The sequence below is a fragment of the Copadichromis virginalis genome, linkage group LG20, assembly GCF_057382275.1.
Source record: "Copadichromis virginalis isolate Kocher_CV1m ecotype Utaka linkage group LG20, C_Virginalis_male_GT1.1, whole genome shotgun sequence".
Classification (NCBI taxonomy): domain Eukaryota; kingdom Metazoa; phylum Chordata; class Actinopteri; order Cichliformes; family Cichlidae; genus Copadichromis; species Copadichromis virginalis.
The window spans coordinates 2,537,276-2,559,198 of record NC_140637.1 but is presented as its reverse complement, the minus strand read 5'-3'; the positions used below and the strand labels follow the sequence as shown (position 1 = coordinate 2,559,198).

Sequence of the window (21,923 nt, the reverse complement as noted above, 5' to 3'; positions counted from 1 at the left end):
CCAAAACCACAAATGAATCAGAGGACAAGTTTCTGAGAGTTAACAGCTTCCGTGATATGTTATCGAGCTGGTTTGGGATGAACTGAACACGTTTATGGCAGCTTCAGCTGTTATATCTGCCAAAGGTGGCTACTTTGATGAGTCAAAAGTTTAGATTACACTTTGGTTTATAAATTTATTCCATGATATCGTTTTTCAGTCCAGTTGCTTATTTGTGCTATACTTTCATTTCAGAGTGCAATGAGACATTAAACTCCATAATTTTCAATTAAAAAATGGAAAGATTGGGGTGTTCTAAAACTTTTGACCGGTGTAAGTAGCCCACTGGAGGTCATTTTGAAGAGATCTGGCAGTACACCTGTTCCTCCATGTACAAAGGAGCAGATACAGATCCATTTGATCGATCTGCAGGAGAAAGAACAAACCTTCCAGTGACTGCACATAAAAATCTGTAAATCCTCAAGAATGAGATCTCCATACTGGATCAACCAAGGCAAGGTTTTCCAATGATGCCTACCAGCGCAATAAAGCAGCAGGTTGTAGGAGGAAAATATGCTACTGTTGGGAAAGACGGAGGAGAAAAGGGGGAAGGTACGTTCAGTGGCAGAGAGTTTAAATGTAGGAATATCGTGGACGGGTGGAGAGGTGGGAGTGAGTCTATTATAAGTAAGATTTGATGCGATCTCTCGCACATGCGCGGTGTGTAAGTATTATTTAAAAATAAATGGTCCAATAATAAAATCATTTGAAGAGCGTTGCCATCTTGAAAACTCAATTTCCCACGTCTCGCTGGCGTCCATTGAGAATGACGTAGGAGGCCATATAAATCGGACGTCTCAACGTTATGACGTCCTTCGTGGAGACGATTCCTTAGCGATCGGTGAGTGGGAATAGTCGGTGTAAGAATCCAAGTTAATCGTCTTAATATGAAATCAATCGAAAGTATCCGTAACATTTTCTTTCTGTTTGCAGCGTCCCCTCGTCGATATGAGAGCTAAGGTTGGTGTTTGGTGTCTCTGTGTGGGATAAATACACTTCCCAGCGGGGCTACATTTGTTAGCTAGTCAGCAAGCTTGTGCAGTTTGACGGTTAGCATAGCCATCAGAATTTAAAGTCCTGCTTAAACAGATGTTGGCAGCTGCAGCCCATTATGAAATATTTTGGCCAATTTCTATGAATGTGTTATAGCTAATTGAACATTGTCTCTTTTCCGTAGTGGCGAAAGAAGCGCATGCGCAGGTAAGAGTTATCCCTTTTGCATTCACACCCGTTTATATATTTACTTTTTTATAGCACCTGAAGTGTGACTGAACTTCGTGACGTCTTCTGTACAGGCTGAAGCGCAAAAGGAGAAAGATGAGGCAGAGGTCCAAGTGAACCGTGCTCTCCGCCATGGCTGTGACGTCACATGCCGACAACAACGGGATGGGTGAGCACAGCTGGAGACCCAGGACCCTCCCAAGTCAAGTCTGAGACCTGGAGCATCCACTTCTACCAGAGGCAGCAGCTGCCGGCTCACGCTTGGAGCTGTGATTGAACATCTGCTGGACGACAGCTTTTCCTCTGGGACATTCTGAACTCTTTGTTCTTAACTCCTCAGCTTTTGTCATATGTTTTTGTTTATACTGTGATTAAAGGTTTTGGTTAAAAAAGAAGACTTGAATAATGTTCTTTCTTTATATTTAAGCAATCTTTTCAAAGGGGAACTAAGTCAGTAAACCTATAAACTGCACTGACTGATCAACCTGTAGTATTCAAGTACAGTATGGCAAGGCATCTTAATACCATATGACCTCCTTACTAATGTTTCATACTTTGGAGCATTGCTTGTGCATTTTAAGGTTTGGGACCGGCATTAAAAGTGGGAACGAAGTGTGCTAGGTTCACATCTACCCCCTTTTTATATAGACATTTTCCTTACTAGATTTTGCCAAATAGAAACCTTCAAACTGAGAACATTTAAAAAAAAAAAAAAAAAGAAGCTAAAATCCAGCCTGAACTTAACCATATGAGAATGGTGGGGGTTAAGATAATGTAGGTAAAAAGAGGTTATATATAGAAAGTGGTGGGATTTTTCTAGTGCTTGGGCAAATTTATCAAAAATTTAAATTTCTTTGTAAATATGTCTGTCATCACTCTTTAAAACCTGAGGATCCTGTATATATGTGTTTGTCTATGAATAACAAGACAACTGATCTAACAAAGATATTTGAATTTTATCTCCTCTAATTCTAATATTTTCACGAGTAAGAGAAATAAGTCACTTGCAGTTAGATATTAATATCCTCACTTAGTGGTTCTAAAGCTATGACATAAGAGAGGTGGCGCTCAGAATGCAGAATGGAAATGTATGGAAGATTTTGCAACAGCAAAGACAGGGACAGAAGTACAACTCTGGAAATTATTTTAAAACCTTATTGAAGCAAAATAGATTTTAAACAACTGAAAGGCTTTTTAAAAGATGTGACACGTGACTCTGTACATGCACTTTTTACCCAGTGGCCACTGAAATAAGTGCCTGGGGATGTTCAAGATGATGAGGGCCGTGCTTCTAGAATGACTTTCTTCTCAGTTTTGCAGTTCAGATCATGTGGCAGGTCCATATCTAGGGACCTGACTTGCTTACAGACAGGCCTGTAATGCAAAGCTACAGATAAATAAAATAGAAAGTAAATCATTTTAGATGCTGTCCAGAAACCATGATTTAAGTGGGTGGGTGTGTGAATGTTTTAACCTTTAGACAAAGCTGACTCAAAGGACAAGCTTGTGAAATATGTCTGTAATGTTTTTACCCTTGAAGCCGGTCCATCAATTCATTCTCTCCTTGGCTACAAGGTGAAGTATAATGAGGCCATTGCTGGAGAATGCAAATGACAATAATATGGAGTAAATGTAATTGGAGAAGCACTCACTGCTTACAGTCCTGATCACAAAATTGTAGGGAGGTAAAGCTCTTTCCCCCAATAAAGATGAGATTTGACAACCATATTGATGAGGTTTGTTCTGAGTTTTTCCAAGGGTAGCCCTGGTAGCTGTATAAGCACTCCCACTGTTGATGCACGCTCTGTCATTTTGTTTGTAACAGATCTGAAATATGACAGAAACCACTCAGCTCACAGTAGAGAAACAATGTCTGCCCCCAGCAGGAGGAAGGAAATGAACATGTTTAGTGAGGTTGTGAGAAGAGAACAGGCAGTTTTCATTCTTTTAACAACTAAATTAAGAAGATAAGACATGTATGTGCAGTATCCTCATTAAAGATTCCTGAAACCCTTCTTTACAAATCTACAAATTATTATTAAAGATAATGACCTTAAAACTAAATGGCATCTTCTGTATTAGGAAATTTCCTGTATAGGGGAAAATATTGATTACACAAGCTCGAATATTACTTGAACAACAACATGCAACATGCCTGTTCTCACGCTGGTAGGTAAATCAATGTTGATAAGTACTTGGCAAAGCCAAATAGACGATCAGATCACATGTGTGCTGGCTTTAACTTTGACACTTCTTGCATTTCTCTGCCCACATTATTTCCTCACAGATCACTCATCACCCTGTGACCACTATTTCTGCTTCTGCTGTAGAGCTAGAGAGCACTTTTTGGTTTTTGTCTTACGTTACCGAGACGCAAACATAACTTGTTTTCTTTAATGTGTTTGGACGACTTGAGGACATTTTGATGATTTTTACATTCAGCTGTGAACATAGGAAACACTGTTTGAAACAAATAACATTGACATTCACGTATACATTTCACTTAGCGGTACATTACACCGTATATAATAAGTAAATACACAGGCCTACAAACATGAAATAAACACTCCTAAATACACATGCAGAAAAGAATGTTGTATGTGTGCGCTGAACATTGCTCTATGATTACAGTATGCAATGCAAGCTGCTTTATCTTCAACACTGGAGTTGAGCAATAAAAAAAAGTCTGAAACTATTTTGAACTTTGACACTCTGAATTTGTGCTTTGTATTTAGGAAAATCAAAATCTTTGGAGGGGAGAAGCAAACAGGGTTTAAATATCAAGCTATAACATGCCAAAATCGAAATGTAAGCGATGATGGGTTTGTGGCGGTTATAAGAACAGAAATTGTGGCTCTAATAAAACTCTGCAAATTCTGAGAATAACAAGCTTCATAAAACATGAGCTCCACATTTCGTGGACTCTCACAGTGAAATTTTGTTGCTTTATAGGACTTGGCTGTTTATTGACAGCGTGTTCTTCCTGTCTATGTACACAAAGGATCATCAAACCCGTAAAATCCCTCCAAGCAAATACTGATAACTGGCTGTATCCAAGGCAACAAGGGGGCTATTTAAAACCTGGCCTGTTTTTCTAGCCATAAATGAAGCTATTAAGAAAAAAGGGAGTGGGAGTTGAAAAACACATGACATGAACATTTTATTATTAATTATTCTTATTCTTATTGTTTTGTTTTGTTTTTTTAAACAGGTGCGTAATGTTTACGCCAGAGTCAGATGGCGCAGATCCCTTAGGTGTCGCGACTGTGCCTCCTGGACCCAGTCTGGAAAAAACAAACAAAAAAATAAAAACAACAACAACAACACTTCCTGCAGCTGATACAGACCTGTCGATAAAGAAACCGAGCACATGTTTATCAGTTGTTGGTGCCTTCATGATCATCTGTTAAAGCTGCTGCTGCATACTGCAGTGGGGATGAGCGCTTGCGCGAGCAGGAGGATTTATTCCGGTCATGCAAAGAAAGATAACGGGGTGAGCAGCCTGTGCATTAGACATACCACTGTGCTCTGGTAGTAGTGTGTCGTTTGGATTAACTGCTACTCTGAATCAAAAGTGTCCCGTGGTGTCTTCCTACACGATAATCATTCGTTCGCTTTGCGTATCCGTAATACGCTCCGCCTGAGCAGTGCATGACGCTACAAGTAAATTCTAGGGTCTGGGTTTCTACTGGATGTGAAGGAGGGCTTGAAGCCAAGCCCGCCCTCTCGAGACTTAGTTCGTGCTTGCACTGCCTTCTCAAGAGCTTTACACGTAAATGCAAGACGGAATAACCCTCAGTGCCCTGCGGAACTGCGCGGTGCACGTCGAAGAAAAGTGACCATGAAGTGACAGTCCGACGCTTGCCGATTATCGCCGACCTGTCCATGGTTATCACGGTGAGTGTTCCCCAACCCTTGCCACTCAAGAAGAAGACGCAGAAGCCGAAAAGCTGAAGACCAGAACGAGGTAGTGAAGTCGGATCTTGCCATGCCAACCGCGGATGCAGAGCCGGGCATCGGCACGGAGCCTCTAGCCCCGGTCTCAGAGAACCAACCCCAGGGTGAACGCGCAGTGAGTGTGCTGTGGTCGTTTGGGAAATGCCTGGGTGCTCTGCTACCAGTGTACCTGGCCGGATATTACGGCCTCAGCGTCAGCATTGTTCTATTCGGTCTGGTGATCTACATGGGATGGAAACACGGGCGACAAGAGAAAGTGATGAGGCTCAAGTCTGCCATGTACCTCCTGGAGAACGAGAGGGAATTCACCACTCAAACGGTTTTCAGAGCCAAAAGAGATTTGCCTCCCTGGGTGAGTACTGACACCCCCCTCTGTTAGGGTCATTCTCTGCAGAGTGCATCACACGCCACATCTGCCACAAATGTCAGGCTGATGCTTCTGGCAATATTATTCATTTTTATAGTTCTTCGAGTGAAAACACGAAGTCAGGTCGACTTTTACTTCATGGCACTCTGACGAATAGAAGCGATAGTTAATAATGTTGATATGTGCAGGAGAATCCTTCTGATTAATTTCCCTATATTTAGATATTCCTCATGTGAACTGCCTGGGGAAGTAGTCTGAACTGCTGCCTTCTCACCGAGTGTGAACTAATATGTCACGATGTTTACTTTAGAGGAACTTGTGAAACAGCAACAGCAATCTGTGATCTAGTGAAAAAAAGCATTTCATCCAGTGGTATGAGAAATTATCCGTGGGCTTTCCTCTTCCCGTTTCGCTACTGTTGACCTTATCTGGCTCCTAAAAACCTGATGAGTCATAAACAACATTCACAGCAGAAGCAAAGACCACCATATCTGGAAAGAGAGCCGGAGGGTCTGTGCGTGTGCGTGTCCTTGTGATGTTAAATGTGCATCATGCGGTTTATGGTTTCCTGAAATATTTTTAGTGACAATATTAGTGCTACTTGTTGTTTTTCCTCTTTTTTTAGCTTTAACATATATGTACACACTCTTAGTAGAAATAAGATGATGTAACAAAGAAAAAGTGCATTGAAATTAAACTCTTTGCATCAATTTCTGTTCAAATAAAAAAGTAAACAAAAACAATAATATTTTATTTACACTGTTGTTCACAGGTCAACTTTCCAGATGTGGAAAAAGTTGAGTGGGTCAATAAGGTATGTTGTTTTTTATTTCCTGCATAACTTTGCATGTGTTGATTTCTATGAGAAATTCATTTTTTTTTAAATATCTGGTTCAACATGCAACTCTTTGCATGATTTCTTCATTTGATGTCTCAGCAAAGCAAAGGAAGCTGCAAAAAAACCAAACTGAAGATAAGGCATTCACGATTCACTTGATTAACTTGTATATTAGCTTCAGTGTCTCCAATTTAATATTAAGATAAAGAGCGCTTGTGTGGACTTTGAGGGACCCGGCTCCAGTTGCATGCTCTCCATCAGTGCAGATAATCTGCTGGTGTGATTAAGAGGCAGTGAGAGTGGCCGGGATCATATCGCAGCTTCTTTGTCTCTGTCAGTGCAGCAGCTTCACGTAGGCACAGAGAAAGCGTGGATGTGAATACTAATAATACAAAACACCCATTTGGAGGGAGAAAAATACAATGAACTCGATGACAGAAGCCCAGACTGTGGGATAGCAATTTGCTGGACTCATCTGTCACCCGGCCCACGTCTCTCGCCTGCAGGTTTCCTGACACATGACCTAGCAACTCACTTCCAGCTGTAAAGAAGCCGAGGCAGCCTCAAAATGTTCTCACCTTTTGTTGCATGTGTGAATTTTAAAAAGTAGTGCATGTGCATATGAAAAACAATGTACAGAGTTGCACTGTTATAAGCATGTCCACGAGTGTAACGTAAATAATGCACAGGTGAGCTGCAAAATGGTAGTAATGACTAGTGACAGTGTAGTCACAGTGTAGAGGTCAGAGGATTGGTAAACTGTAAAGGGTTTGGCACCACTGCTGCACTTCTCTCACTGTGATGCTGAAGATAACACCAGTGTGATGCTCTGTGGACTGATAAGACTGGTGAAAGTAAGGCATCACACAGACTCCCTGTAAATATATTAAATTAAATTTACTGCACTAATGTTTTACTCTACAGACCAATAATTTATTAATTATTTTCTTAAGACTTGGGTGGCTCTCAATCAGAAAGTCCTGGATGTAAATACCTGGAGTTTGCATGTTCTCCCCATGTCTGCACAGGTTCTCTCTCTCTCTAGTCAACCTCTTGTCCCATTACAGCTGAAATACACTTTTTTCTCATTTTGCTCCCATCAATTTTCTTTGAAATTATTTTACGAACAGACAAACCAAACCTATTACATAACCTCCCTGACAGAGTTAATAAAATTAGAATGCAACCCACATCCTCACTTGAACTTGTTACATTGATATGGATTGCATTCTAATCTGATTAACAAGGAGGTTGTGCAATTGGTGTGGTTTGTCTGTTAGCAGAGATGGGGCTCGATCTAGAATTGTGTTTTCATAATTGCAAGGATGGGCTCTATTGGACATTTTGCCTAATATCTACATAAATGCATATCAGACAGAAATGTGAAGAAATGAAAAATAGGAAACATTGTTTGATGTCTTGTTGGGAAAATATAAAATAATCTTAATCCAGATGTCCTTCAATGTATGCAATCCTCGGTGCGTGGTGTGAAGGGAGCTTTGTTTTTTCCTCAGTGTAGGTATGCAATCTCATGCTGCTCTTTTAGAGGTAGGTTTTCTTTTCCTTATTAATACATAAAAACCTTCCCAGTGGCCATGTGTTGTGCTCTGCAGATCCTGCAGCAGGCTTGGCCCTTTATTGGCCAGTATCTGGAGAAGTTACTTGTGGAAATCATTGCTCCTGCCATCCGTACTTCTAGCATTCATCTGCAGACTCTGAGCTTCACCAAGGTTAACATAGGCGACAAGGTATCTGAGCGGCCTGTCACACACACACCCCCACACAGCAATTTCAGTTTGTTACAGTTGACTTTATCTGCTAATGCTGTGTCATCAAGTCTCTGTCAGTCTTGTTTGCTTTGTTTAATAGCAGCTGCTGTGTTCACAGGCGCTGAAGGTGGCTGGCGTAAAGGCTCATACGGAAAATGATAAGAGACAAGTTATGTTGGATTTGTACTTAAGGTAATCCAACACATCTGTGATTAGTTTCATGTGTTATCCCTCTGTCTACCTGCCTAAATAGGTCGGTCAAGTCAAATGCTAAAATGTTCTTGAAGTGTTCTAAAGCTTCTTGCAAGGGCTTGGCCCTGTCTTGAACAACAGAACAGTGTTTACTTAATACAGAATAAGAAAACAGCTCCGTCATAACTCGCACAAGCTGTTTCCTTTGTTTAAACACTTATCTTTAGATCTGTCACTTCCCTTCTGTTACAGCTATGCCGGTGATGTTGAGATCAATGTTGAAATCAAAAAGTACTTTTGCAAAGCTGGAGTAAAAGGAGTCCAGGTACGAGAAGAATCACTGGGATACTCTCACATTGCTGCTGTAATTAAGTGGCCTGAAAACACATTTTCAGAATCTAATTTTCTCTTTGCAGCTTCACGGGATGCTGCGTGTGATCCTCGAGCCTCTGATTGGAAACATACCGCTGGTTGGAGCTGTCACAATGTTCTTCATTCGCAGGCCTGTGAGTGTTTTTTTTGTTTAATGGCTTTGCACTTTGCAGTAATGCAAGGCCTTTTACTTATTCATGTCTATTTGTCTGTATCATATGTGTAGAAACTGGACATCAACTGGACCGGACTTACCAACCTCTTGGATATCCCTGGATTGAAGTGAGTCTATATGATGGAGTTGATCTTTATGCTCACTCGAGTTGTGCAACCTGCCGAAAAAGTTGGAGTTGCACGTTATGGATCTTATTTACACGTTTCAGAGAGGTTATTGTTTATTTAGCTGCTGGTAGTACAGAGGCTTTTCTTGGAATTGAACTGAACTCCAAAACAAACAGATCAGAGCTGAAGAGCCCATCTGTTCACTGGCAGCTCTGTGTGGTCGCATCCTTAAAGGATAGTGTTGGTAACAGCTTCAGTTTTTATTCTTGTCAGCAAACTCTATGAAATTACAAGGAAAAAAAGAGTAAATTATCCAATTTTTCATCTGTTTCTATGCATATCCATTGCTATCCAAAAACTCTTAAAAAACAGTGTGTGTAGTTCTTGGGTAGGTTGACATGTTACTCCTCTAAAACAAACAGTGCATCTTATTATAAGTAATTCTAAGACGTTCCTGGTGCAGTATTGAAAAGAGCATTCAAAAGTACTTATTCATTAACAAACTACACAATACATCAATAAAGATTTTCAACTACTAGTGCCTTCATTTATATTTGGGGGATTTCAAGTCTTGTTCTGGGAATTCTTCAGCAACAATCAGACAAAAATGTGGACAATAACAACCTCATTATTTATGTTTCTAGAATTTAATCATAATGTACTGTGTATAGTTTTATATAGAAGGCATAGTCTCACCAGTGGGATAGATTGTCAGTTCATATTCAGTGTGCTTATGTGTATGCTGGCTTATTCTACTCTGTGTGGAATAAACAGCAAAGTGTACTTTTGCAGAAAAACCAAACAATAAAAGTAAACATAGAATTAAAGCATTATCAGAGGCGTAAATGTATTTCTGATACAGCATCAGTATTCCCTTTGGCAATGCTTTTAATCCTTCAGTCTACATAACTTTAAGAAATCTCCTCGTCTTTAACCAGTGGGTGTTTCTGTTTAGTTCTGTTGCTGGTTTTCATGCTTTCTTTTTATGCATGGACAGATGCACATAACCTGTGTGTGTGTCTGTATGTGCCTCCCTGTGCGTGCCCAACATCATCCTTGCATTCATTTGCAGTGCCATGTCGGACACTATGATAATGGATGCAATTGCCTCCCACCTGGTGCTCCCCAATCGTCTCACTATTCCCTTGGTGGCCGACCTGCACGTTGCGCAACTCCGCTCCCCTCTCCCAAGGGTAACTGTCTCAGTGACGAATGACCTTTCAAATTACGTAGACTGATGCAGATGTGTGTGTGTGATCGTCATATTAGCTGCAAACACATAGACTTAAGGCCGTACAGTAAATATGACGCATGCAATCGAATTTTGTGGCGATACCAGTCGACAAACCTTTTGATTTTATTTTTGTATCCCTGTTTTGTTTTTTGTTTTTTTGCATGTTTACGCACATGCTAGGGAGTTGTGCGTATTCACCTGCTGGAGGCTGAGGACCTGACCGCCAAGGACACGGTCATCAAGGGCTTAATCGATGGGAAGTCAGACCCATACGCTGTGCTGCGTGTTGGAACCCAGATTTTCACCTCTCATCACGTCGACAGCAACCTGAACCCGCAGTGGAGGGAGATGTATGAGGTGAGAGGGCTGCGAGTACGGAATAGATACCCTGTGTAAAGAAACAGGAGATATATGGCTTTGCCTTGACAGCTCCTCCAACCAATTTATGTGCCAAAAGCTATAGGTTCATATTGGTGTCCTTGCTTCGTAGGGATTGCAGTAAGTCCTTGATAGTAAGTATGTCCCTGGTGCTTCTAAGATAAACAGCTTTGTGGAGATTTTATCTAGTTCTGCAGGAAGCTGCTGTGTCACAGATAAGCAAGAATTGTGAAAACTGCTTGCTCAGAACATGTTTATCTTTTCAATTCAAGCCATGAACTAAATAGATATGAAATTATATACATATATTTGCCTACCACAGTAGTGAAGAGTTCTTGCCATTGTGTTGTTTGCATGCTCTTTTGTATGCCGTATGTGGTTTTATCTACGCCATTCTTGTACAAGATCAGAACTACCAGCTTAATATTGTGCACTTTCCCCATGTGCTGCATAAAGAGCTCTAACTAGGACATTGGACACTAGACCTTTGTAGGTGGCACTGGGACATTGGCTGCAGATCCTTTGGAATATGGGGTTTAAGGGTGGCGGCTGGATTTGTCCTGGAACAGCTTGATCGGAGTGGGATATGGGGAGTTTAGAGGCCCTAATTTTACTTGTTTTTTGACCATTTTTGAGCAGCTTTTGTGGTGTGGCAGTAATCATTATCCTGCTCGGGAATACCACCACTGCTGGAGACTACCATTGGCACTGGCTGGGGGGTGGGACCCGTTTAAGAGGGTAGCACATATTAAAGTAACCCAAGGTTTCCCAGTAGAACCTTGTGTTGTAATGAAATGATGGTCGCTGTTACGCACTTCGCTTGCTTGTGGTTTTAATGTTGTGGCTGATTGGTGTATATATTTGTGTATCTGTTGTGTGTGTTGTGTATTTGTCCATTTATGTGTGTGTGTGTATGTGTGTCAGGTGATTGTCCATGAAGTACCTGGTCAGGAGTTGGAAGTGGAAGTATTTGACAAAGACCCAGACCAGGATGACTTCCTGGGGAGGTAGCTTATTCATTTTCATTCATTTACTCTGTCTCTATGTGCTCCTCGTGCCATTTCCATAACTGCTTTTGCGATGTCGGGCCACGATTCTGCTGAAATTTGAACAGCTTGGTCTCATTTATTCTGGGATTGATCAATTTTCTTCTCTGTGTCTTTCTATCTGTTTCTCTTCCAGGGTCAAAATTGATCTTGATATTGTAAAGAAGGCCAGAGTTGTGGATGATGTGAGTAGCGACGCTTGGGAGGTTTCTGACTTAAAAGTTGCATTTTTTTTCTCTGTCTCAGTAAACAAATTGTGAAAATGGGATGAAACAGTGCAGCATAACGGTTAGCATGTGACACAGGAGACACCCATGTGCCTCCTCGTGATCTGCTCTTGTTACGCCACCTTCAGTTCTGCCATCCTGCTCAGGCTCAAGAATTCAGCCAGATAAAAAAAAAAGTTTGTGTAATGAGCCCTCTGTTTTTTTACACAGTGGTTCGATCTGAGGGACGTCACATCTGGCAGTGTTCACCTCCGGCTTGAGTGGCTCTCTCTGCTGTCTTCTGCTGACAGACTGAGTGAGGTGAGGCTAGAGCAGAGTCTAACGCTCTTGTTTCCTCAGTGCTGTGCAGTGTCAGTGATCATTGTTTTTTCCGTCTTCTTATATTCTTGCCATGTAATCTTTGGTTTTATTTCATAATATGAGAATAAACTGGAAATACAGACCGGAAAGGACGATCAGCCTGAGAACTCTCAGGTTAGATGGTTCATGTCGTAAACAGGACCAGCGGCCTCTGCTATCAAAAGATCCATTTTTGAGCAGTTTGACTGTAGCCACAAAACACAAACGTTAGCCATAGGCATGCATGTGTGTGTCTGTTTCTATGTGTGAGCCATGCAACAGACTGGTGACATGTCTAGGATGTACGCTGCCTCTCAACCAATGACATCTGGGATAAGCTGTTAGTGAGTGCAAAGAGTCATGGCAGAATCTACTGCATGCATGGAGAAGAGATGTGAACGATAACTGACCAATGGAAGAGCTTGTTCTTTAGTTCAATCCCAAACTGTGAACACACATTGTAAATGACTGCAGTATAAATGAATCACATTGCTCTGACTTATATCCCCAATGCTTATATTAAATGTAACTACTAGAAGGGTTCTCTGTTCTGTTGTATGTGGAAAGAGACTTCACATACATATATGTGAAGTCAGATCACTGGTGAAGAGATGGCTCTTAAACCTAATTTGAACTTGGTGAATATTTGTGCAGAGGGTTTGTGATGCCAGGACTTTACTTGCCACATTGTGTATAGCTTTCCCATGAAAGAAACAAACAACTTGTGTAATTTCACACTTGCTTAAGGAAATAACCAAAGTGATTGCACAAAACCGCACAAAAAAACAAGCTAAAAAAAATCTGTAATTTTCTGAAGAAGAATAATAGTGAAGTAGGTCAGTGGCAGGAAGACCTGAATTCTTATCTTAATCTAATTTTTTAAACGATTTTTTTATTATTCACTCTGTACGTGTCACCTAGCTATGCTGAATGCACCTTCTTGTTGTTTCTACTGTCAAATTCAAAATACTAATAATTGAATAATAGAATAATGTTTGAAAAAACAAATGGAGAATGGAAAGAACCACAATCATAGCTAAAAGTGTAAAAAAAACCTTGCTGATTTCCCTTTATTATCATTTTTTAAATCTGTCAAAGGAGCCACCAGAGACGAGCGCAGATGAGTCGTCTGCTGTCTTAAACTGCACGTTTACTACAACTACAAGAATCCAAGCATCCAGTTATTTATTGATTAACCATCATGGATCACAAAATGAAAAGTTTAACTTGTATTCATACTCACTACAACAAAATACTGTGACACATCAAACACCCATATAATAATAGGAAGGATGTTTTGAAAAATAACTACTGGTAGGACACTGGACTTGTACATAATTTTGCTCACATGTTTTTCTTTTATTCTTCTACCAGGTGATTGCGAAGAACCAGAATTTGACCAGTAAGGTGGCTGAACCTCCGTCTGCTGCCATCCTAGCCGTCTATCTCGATCAGGCTTATCAGCTGCCTGTAAGAGCATCACAGTTTGATTTATGTGGGATTCAGTTTTGTTCTGTTACCCAAACTGATCTGTTTCAAATGTCATAGATGAGAAAAGGTAATAAGGACCCAAGCCCGATGGTACAGATTTCTGTTCAGGATAAAACTAAAGAGAGCAAGGTAAGAGTGATGAGATGAAGAGTAACTAGTGATGAATACCTCCCTCCGGCCTCTGGACATTATTAATGATTTATTCTTGCATTTGCAGACTTGCTACGGTACAACCAGCCCAGTGTGGGAAGATGCTTTTACCTTCTTCATTAAGGATCCTCACAAACAAAATATCGACATTCAGGTGAGTCATCCTCAGAAGCAACTGAACTCACTCATTAAGCTAGCTGCTGAGAGTTTAGGTATAGCTATACACCTAATACCTAAAAACCTCCCTATAGCTTACCTTTCCATCTGTTTAAATTCAGACTTGATGTATTTTCTATAAACTGCCCTCTCCTCCTTACTTTGCCTTTCTTATAACCCTAACTCGACCTTTTTTGTTGTGTTTCAATCAGGTCAAAGATGACGACCGAGCTCTGTCCTTGGGCAGTCTAAAAATCCCTCTGGCCCGTCTTGTCGGGATGCCCGAGCTCACCATGGATCAGTGGTTCCAGTTGGAGAATTCGGGTTCAGCCAGCCGCATCTTCATCAAAATTGTGCTGAGGGTTGGTATTTCACATACACAAATACTTAAACACTTATTTTGTGCACAGACTTTAATGGGTAGTTTGCTTTAATAAATTAATACCTGAAGATGCCTTCAGCAGTGAGATACGAACTCCAATGTTCATATCAAATGTCCAAAGCAAATTCCCACCATAAGTCAGAATTTTGGGTTATTATCTAAAAATGTTGAAATTCTTATCTGTTTTTTATGAGAAAATAACTTGAAATTGAGAAAACAACATGAAATTGTGATATAATAAGCCAAATCTTTGACTTATGGAAGCAGAAAAACGTTTTTTCAGTGGCAGAAATTCTATATAAAGCTGTGAACCTCTTTTTTGATTATCACAGGGAATAAAACATCACTGTTTGGTTCTCACTGTTGCTCATATTTCTTGTTTCCTGCTAGGTTTTGTGGCTAAGTGATGATGCCAGTCCTACAACTCCTTCTCCTCGCCCCACAGACCCTGGGTCTACATCAAGTCAGGGGGGAACTACATCAAACCAGAACCCTTCAGGACCCGGTGGGTTGACTAAACCTCAGCCAACACGACCACAGCACACCACCCCCGATCCAGAGTTTGGAACTGAGGTAATAAAGTGAAAAAGCTGCAGACAGCACTTTAATACACATCCTCCAAAAACAGCCACACCACTGTCTGCCTGCAGGGAGTGTTGCGAATCCATCTGATGGAGGCCCAAAACCTGATTGCCAAAGACAACTTTATGGGTGGCATGATGAAGGGGAAGAGCGACCCCTACGTGAAGATTCGTGTCGGTGGTATAACCTTCCGCAGCCACACCATCAAAGAGAACCTCAACCCTGTCTGGAACGAACTCTATGAGGTGCTATCACTTTTAAAAGTTTCACTTAGATATTCTATCCATCTGATCAGATCATTCAATTTTAGATTACAAATACTTGATTTCTTTTTTCCTGTTTAGGTTATTTTGACCCAGCTTCCAGGTCAAGAAATCCAGTTTGAGTTGTTTGATAAGGACATTGATCAGGATGACTTCCTGGGAAGGTGAGTCCTTACATCACACAAAAAAACGTGAACATTTCTGACTAGTTTGTTTTTAAACCTGCTGACAAATGAAGGATAAAATTTTGTGCCTTTTTTTGCAGGTTCAAACTTAGCCTACGAGACATCATCAGCGCACGATACACCGATACGGTGTGTGCCATTATTAAAAAGACGTGACCAAATAATATAGCAAATATTTACATTTGTATTCTTATCATAACTTAAATTTTTTGTAACACTTTTGTTTCAGTGGTACACTCTAAATGATGTGAAGTCTGGTCGAGTTCACCTAATGCTGGAGTGGCTGCCGAGGGTCTCTGACCTCTCCAGACTGGAGCAGGTTCAGTATTTCTATTTTCCATTGTCTAATGACCTGGACGCGCCCAGCTAAATACACTTACAGTTAAATAAAATACACAAAAGATTTTGTGTCCTAAACTTAAAGCTAGTGCTGCAAAGGAAACATGAACTGCTAGTTTCCTATTTCAAGTGTCTTCCTGAAACGCTCTCTCTCTCCTGTCTTTGCCCCTCTTTTCTACAGATCCTGCAGTACCAGTCCCTGCAGTCTTTCCAAAACAAGGTGGTGCCGTCAGCCGCTCTGGTGTTCGTGTACGTGGAGCGTGCCCACGGCCTTCCGGTGAGACCATATCGATGAGTGTTTATGGTCATTTTTTTAATATTTTGCTTCCAATGAGCCAGACTTTCCAATGAGCAATAGTTCTAGAGACTTTCTGGAGGTCTTAAAAAGTCTTTCTTTGGACATTGGCTGTTTTTTTTTTTAGACTTTTTCAGCTTGCTGTGCCTGGTCATTTCAGAAGAATGCCTTTTTGTGTTTGTTTAGCCACAAACACTTGTCTATGTTTTACCTATTTCAAGGATGAAGCAGTATTTTAAATGGTAAACTGACTGGTGCTTTTATAGCTCTTTTCTACTCTGCCTGTGCACTCAAAGGGCCATATACAACTAGTCTCAGTGACACCCATTCACATGCTTTTTCAAAACCAAGTGCTTTCTCTCTAACAGTCACGCATATTCATAGAGGAAACTGGGGTTAGTATCTTGGCCAAGAATATTTGGCAAGCAGTTGGCACCAAATTACAAACTGGTAGGTGACCTGCTCTAACTCCTGAGCTACAGCCCCGCAGTTGTGTCTACACGTACTATAACAGATAACAATTTGCTTTAACAGAACCGATTTTAAATTGTATCTGTGGGAACTATTTGACTAGCAGCCCATTTATTTTACTCTAAGAAAAACGGTTATAAGATCGTTTTTTACATCAACAAGGTCATTCCCAAAGAGCTATTAGCTTCACATGGTGGCACGACATCTCCTTAAAAACATCTGAGGAAACTGGACAAGTGGAGGACAAAAGAGGAAGTGGCATGCTAAAATCATGCACAGTGTTGCTCAGCAGAGCGGTACAACAGTGAGTGTCTACAGTTGTCTTTAAACACAGTGGTGGAATTATGAATGCAGAAATGCACCAACAGAGAACAGAACAAAAGGCAGCCAACATCCAAAGAAGAGCTTTGAACGTCCTTTAAGAAGCCTGGAGAACCATTCCTGCAGTCTACTTAAAGACATGACAAGAAAGCCTAAGAGTGTTCAAGCTGTGTCACATCAAATATTGACTTTCAAGCTGGTTAGACAGAGTACAAACTGTTTCTGTCTTATATTTCCACGCTGATGCTGTTGCTTACAGTTCCTGTAGTGCCGTGTAATCATTCGTACGTTATTTCAGCTGAAGAAGAATGGAAAGGAGCCAAAAGTTGGAGCCGAGATTATCCTTAAAAATGTTTCATACAAAACCAAGGTAGGCTCTTAACTCACTAAAGATGTTCACTGAAAATAAAGGGAAAAAATGGTGTTTCACAAAAGTCACATTTATTGTTTGTTTTTTCTAAAGGTCTCTGAGCGATCCACGTCCCCTCGATGGGATGAAGGCTTTCACTTTTTGACTAGTGACCCCAGAAGTGAAATACTCACGGTCAAGGTGCGAGTCATTATCTATATTTATCTGAATCATGAGGATGCAAAGTAGATGCATTTGATTCACACCATTTGTCAAAACTAAAACATTTTACACCAATAAAAGAAGTAGAAGATGTGTGCGTTTATTTATGTCTTTGTTTCCTTGTAGCTTTCCCACAGCTGGGGCCAGGCTCTCGGCTCTTTGACACTTCCTCTGAAGGAGGTGCTGGCTGAGACAGACTTGGTTCTGGACCGCTGGCTCAATCTGGATGGAGCGCTGCCAGAGAGCCAGATACTGTTGATGGTCATACTGAAGGTACTGCAGACAGGCTGCTTATTTTCACTGTGCTGTAGTAGCTTTTCTTGGAGCAATGCTATACTAAGTGCTTACTGACTGTGTGCCATTATCTAAACTAGTCCATGATGTTTATTAAGTCATAATTATTGAGTCATGATTTTTATTCAGTGATTATTTTTAATATACCTTGCAGATCCTGGACACTCAGCTGGCAGTGTGTCGTGGGGCTGTAGGGGAGGGAGGTGTCGATGGCGTCATCCCTAAATGGGATCCTTCTCATCTGGACCTCAGACACAGACCTGGATTCTCCATGTGAGTCACACATAGGGGTATAGTAGTCCTGCTGTGTGGTGCATACCTGCACTGTAAGCGCAGTAATATACTTAAGTGACTGTCCAAATGACACCCAAATGTCAATAAACATCATTTCTCATCTGTGTCTTTAGGGTGAGTGACAACCCAAACTCAGCAGGACAGGTGAAGCTTACCATCGGTTACTCCATGGAGGAAAACCGGCTTTTCATCACTGTTCACTCCTGCAGGTTTCTATAAGCCATACGTTACCCATCCCATCATCATCATCATCATCATCATCATCATCATCATCACACTTTAAGCAGAAAAACCATCAAATGTTGTGGATGTGATCTCTTTATACTGACAGAGCATTGGTAGCGCGTTCCAAGGATGGCGCAGACCCGTATGTTTCCTTCATCCTGTTGCCTGACAAGAAGGCTACCACCAAGAGGAAAACTGCGACCAAGAAGAAAGACCTCAGCCCAGAATTTAATGAGAGGCAAGACAAACAAATAGGGCTGTGATTATAGCGACTGACCTCTCTCACATTAACCTTGCTTGTTTCTGTAGGTTTGACTTTGACTTATCAGTCGAGGAATCCTCTCAGAGAAGACTGGACCTGTCTGTGAAGAACAGTGTCTCTTTCATCAGCCGAGAGAGGGAGCTTATCGGCAAGGTATTTGTAATCGGTCACGTCTGAAATTCAGCTCGTCTTTGCCCAAGGTTGTGTAAAATACTTGGCTTTAATCTCAAGACTCTTCTTCTCTCTCTCTCGTTGCCTTCAGTTGCAGCTGGACCTGGACCAAATTGACCTCAAGACGGGTGTCACACAGTGGTAACTATTTAACCCTTTCATGCATCAATTATAAGAACCACAGTGAAGTGTTTTTATTCTTCTTTAAGCATGACAAAAAACAATCCATTGTCTTTTCTTTCTTTTTATTTTCAGGTACGACTTGGCAGCAGAGACCAACTAAAAGAATCAATGCCTGATCCTCAGGCATCTACTTTCAAACATAAGCATTGCTTCTGTGATCTGTGATTTGTGCGTGTGTATATTCAGCTTAAATGGAAATTTCCACCATCACTGAAGAAAAAAAAACGATGACATATCTGCTCCAGAAAAACACAGTCCATCAGTATTTATGAGCAAAACTTTACTTGTCGCTAAATATTCGTGAAGTGATAACTGTGCTGAATCCATTCTGTCTCAGGCAGATATTTAAGCTGAATAAATATTTGATAATAATGCAACTATGTTGCATGACAAACCAAGGTTATGTGTGTTTAAAGCATGCAAAAAGTCCTCTTGCATTTTAGCTTTAAAAGGGCTTATATATTTGTCCAATTTCCAAAGGTACGACAACATTTTATGGATTTTCAGCATCCAACAAAACGGGAAAACATTTGTTTGAATTTTATTTGTTACAGTCTCCAAACAGTTCCTGTTATGGCTTTGTTTATGTGGGTTTATATTACTGCCATAAGTATTTCAAAACTGTGCAGTTTGTCAGTGTTTATGAAATATGTTCCAGATGAAGTTTTATATGTTTTAACCAGAACTTTCTGAATGTTAATTTTTTTTAAACCAAAGTGTTACAAGCCTTCAAGCCCAAATTTCCACTGAGAACAGAGGTACGATGCTGTACAGTCTTAATCACTGTGCTTTTACCAAGAGAAAACTTTGTAGATGTTTTGTCCAGAGCTCCTTTGTGTTTTTATGTGTTTGTAGTCCTAAATGCAAATGGCTGATGGCTTACAGTCATGTTTATGCTTTATTTTTACACGCAAAACCCTTTTTGACCTCATGAGAAGCAGATTATTGTATACCTGTTCCGGGACAACTTCCATGTCCCATCATGTCTCACCTCACTGCAGACACTTAGACACTGATTTGTGGTAAAGGGTGGGAAAAAACAGAGTGTCAGAAGTAAAAAGGAAAACTGCTGTGCTTTGATAATTTCAACATATCATCATGCATCTGCTAAAGCTGTTGATTAAACTTTGCACTCCTGTGAATCCAACCAGCTTTGTCATCTATTTATTTCTCTGATCTTTCTTGTCATGGCCATTTCTTGCCAGCAGGTCGCGATAAAGTGCTGACAATCGGCTTTTCCGTCCAGCTGTATGCAGGCTCACTGCTTACAGATGTGAGGGGCGGGAGGGAGGGAGACAGATTGCAATGACTGACATGCAGTCAGACCAACAGGAGGCATGCCACCCCCAATGCGGGCAGGACTCTAGAAGAAAACCCTGAGCTCTGAGTGGAGGCAACAGCAAAGACCTTAATCAGGATCACACAACAATAATGAATGGAAACACGTCGGAGCCAAGAAAGTTGAGCAGCACCTAAAAGTAACTGTCGGTCGGGTTTTGAAAGTTATCTGTCATTGGGGAAAATTCGCTGTAAGTAATGGATTGGCCAGGCAAGACAGAGGCTACTTTCTGGAAGATGAAGCAGCTGCACTCTTACTTTTAAAAAAGAGACTAGAGTCAAACACTGTCAACTTAAACGCGTGATTAGGGGTAAATGGCATTTAGGGACTACTGCAGTGTCAGCTTTTTTCTTCTTCTTTTTTCTTCAATAATCTGTTTTTGGAGAGAAGTGGATTATTCGGATTAAATCGCGGATGAGACTCTCGGAATACTTTGGAGATTTCTTTCTTTTTGCTTCTTTTACTTGGATTATTCTTGTCGCCGTAAGAAGCTGAGGCAAGTTTCAAGTCGACGGCAGGATAAGGCATTAAAATGGGTAATATAGAGAGTGTGGACGGCCAGTCGGAGATGAAGCAGCACATCATGCCTCTGAAGGTGCCCATGCCTGACCCCACCGAGCTGGAGGAGAAATTTGCCATTGTTTTGGTAAGTTAACGGGCTAATAACCGCACTTTTGCCACGGTGCGGTCGAATAATCGAGTAGTAGCTGTCTGTGTTTTGCTTTTAAACTTGTTGAGCTTTTAAACTTGTCGGTAGTGGGTTTATTTTCCCTTAAAGCACTGGATCACAGTTATTAACAACCCATATAGTGGACTGTCTTGTTCTTTCTATATATGAAAAAAAGTTTATTTCTTGCTCTTTTTTGTTTATTTGTTATTTATTGTTTATTTGTTTATTTATTTGGACTATTATGGACCATTATGAGCTGCTGATGTATTAAATGAACCGTCCCGCCCCTCATTCTCTCCCCACTCCTGCGGTTCTTTTGTCTCTCCAAAAGTCAGACAACTCAGCGTTTGGCTGAAGTGGCACATACTGAGCGCGGCATGGCGAGAGTGGTGGAGGTGGTGGTGTTTGGTAGGGGGAGAGGTAAACGGGATTTCCCCCCCTCTCCTCTACAGGATGGAGGACATTTTCCTGCATATCCTTGACGGAGAACATCACAGCATTCTGCGTTTATTTAGTTTAGCCCCTCTCGCTGCAGGCGACTCATCTAAAAAACAACATTTTCTGAATTCCCCCAAAACTCCCACACCCGAAGTATCCTCCCCTTTCCTACCTCCCTACACCCTCCACATCAGGCCCGAGTTTAGGCGTTTAGACGCTTTGTAATAGCGAGCGCACCGTCGACACCCACCTCCCTGTCGATCAGCGGAGTCGAACAAGGATGACAGGGTGTCATTTATGCGTCAGAGGGGGCATTTCAGCGTTCAGCACATCACAAAGCGGGACTTTACGGCTACTTTCTCTTTCAAGCACGATCGCGTGTCTAGATTCCTTCATTATTCATGCGCTGAAGCGAAGAGGAGATGCTTTAATGAAAATTTGGGTTTTGTTTGGGGGTTTTTTCCACTTAGGTGGGCGGAATGTGATCAGCCAGCAGCTCGACTTTGACTATACAGTTTTAATTTGGGGATTCCACAAAAAGTCTCGTATTGTTCTGATGAAAAAATAAGAAAACATATGT

The 21,923-nt window shown here is 41.1% G+C and overlaps 2 protein-coding genes and 1 long non-coding RNA gene across 5 annotated transcripts in view; all 3 read left to right on the top strand.

Annotated features, from left to right (window-relative positions):
* Positions 1 to 837: 837 nt before the first annotated feature.
* LOC146683972 (uncharacterized) lies at positions 838 to 1,655 on the top strand. Its single transcript, XR_014917139.1, has 4 exons — positions 838 to 880; positions 973 to 999; positions 1,217 to 1,239; positions 1,335 to 1,655. It is a non-coding gene; the product is annotated as an uncharacterized LOC146683972 (long non-coding RNA).
* Positions 1,656 to 4,558: 2,903 nt separating this feature from the next.
* esyt1a (extended synaptotagmin-like protein 1a) lies at positions 4,559 to 20,043 on the top strand. Its single transcript, XM_085443350.1, has 31 exons — positions 4,559 to 5,569; positions 6,357 to 6,398; positions 8,036 to 8,170; positions 8,310 to 8,383; positions 8,636 to 8,708; positions 8,800 to 8,889; positions 8,982 to 9,037; positions 10,110 to 10,230; positions 10,452 to 10,628; positions 11,574 to 11,656; positions 11,832 to 11,880; positions 12,133 to 12,222; positions 13,636 to 13,731; positions 13,810 to 13,881; positions 13,970 to 14,056; positions 14,271 to 14,420; positions 14,831 to 15,013; positions 15,091 to 15,267; positions 15,367 to 15,449; positions 15,551 to 15,599; positions 15,700 to 15,789; positions 15,991 to 16,086; positions 17,195 to 17,266; positions 17,360 to 17,446; positions 17,594 to 17,740; positions 17,916 to 18,034; positions 18,169 to 18,264; positions 18,387 to 18,518; positions 18,590 to 18,695; positions 18,805 to 18,854; positions 18,969 to 20,043. The coding sequence occupies exons 1-31, from the start codon at positions 5,249 to 5,251 to the stop codon at positions 18,994 to 18,996; spliced, it is 3,231 nt and encodes a 1,076-aa protein (XP_085299476.1). The 5' UTR covers positions 4,559 to 5,248; the 3' UTR covers positions 18,997 to 20,043.
* Positions 20,044 to 20,309: 266 nt separating this feature from the next.
* Positions 20,310 to 21,923, top strand: part of fmnl3 (formin-like 3) — a 32,068-nt gene continuing 30,454 nt past the window's right edge. For all 3 annotated transcript variants that reach the window (XM_085444771.1, XM_085444772.1, XM_085444770.1), the window contains exon 1: positions 20,310 to 20,881. In XM_085444771.1, the coding sequence (XP_085300897.1) occupies positions 20,768 to 20,881 (114 nt within the window). In that variant the 5' untranslated portion in view covers positions 20,310 to 20,767. The remainder of the gene's footprint in view (positions 20,882 to 21,923) is intronic.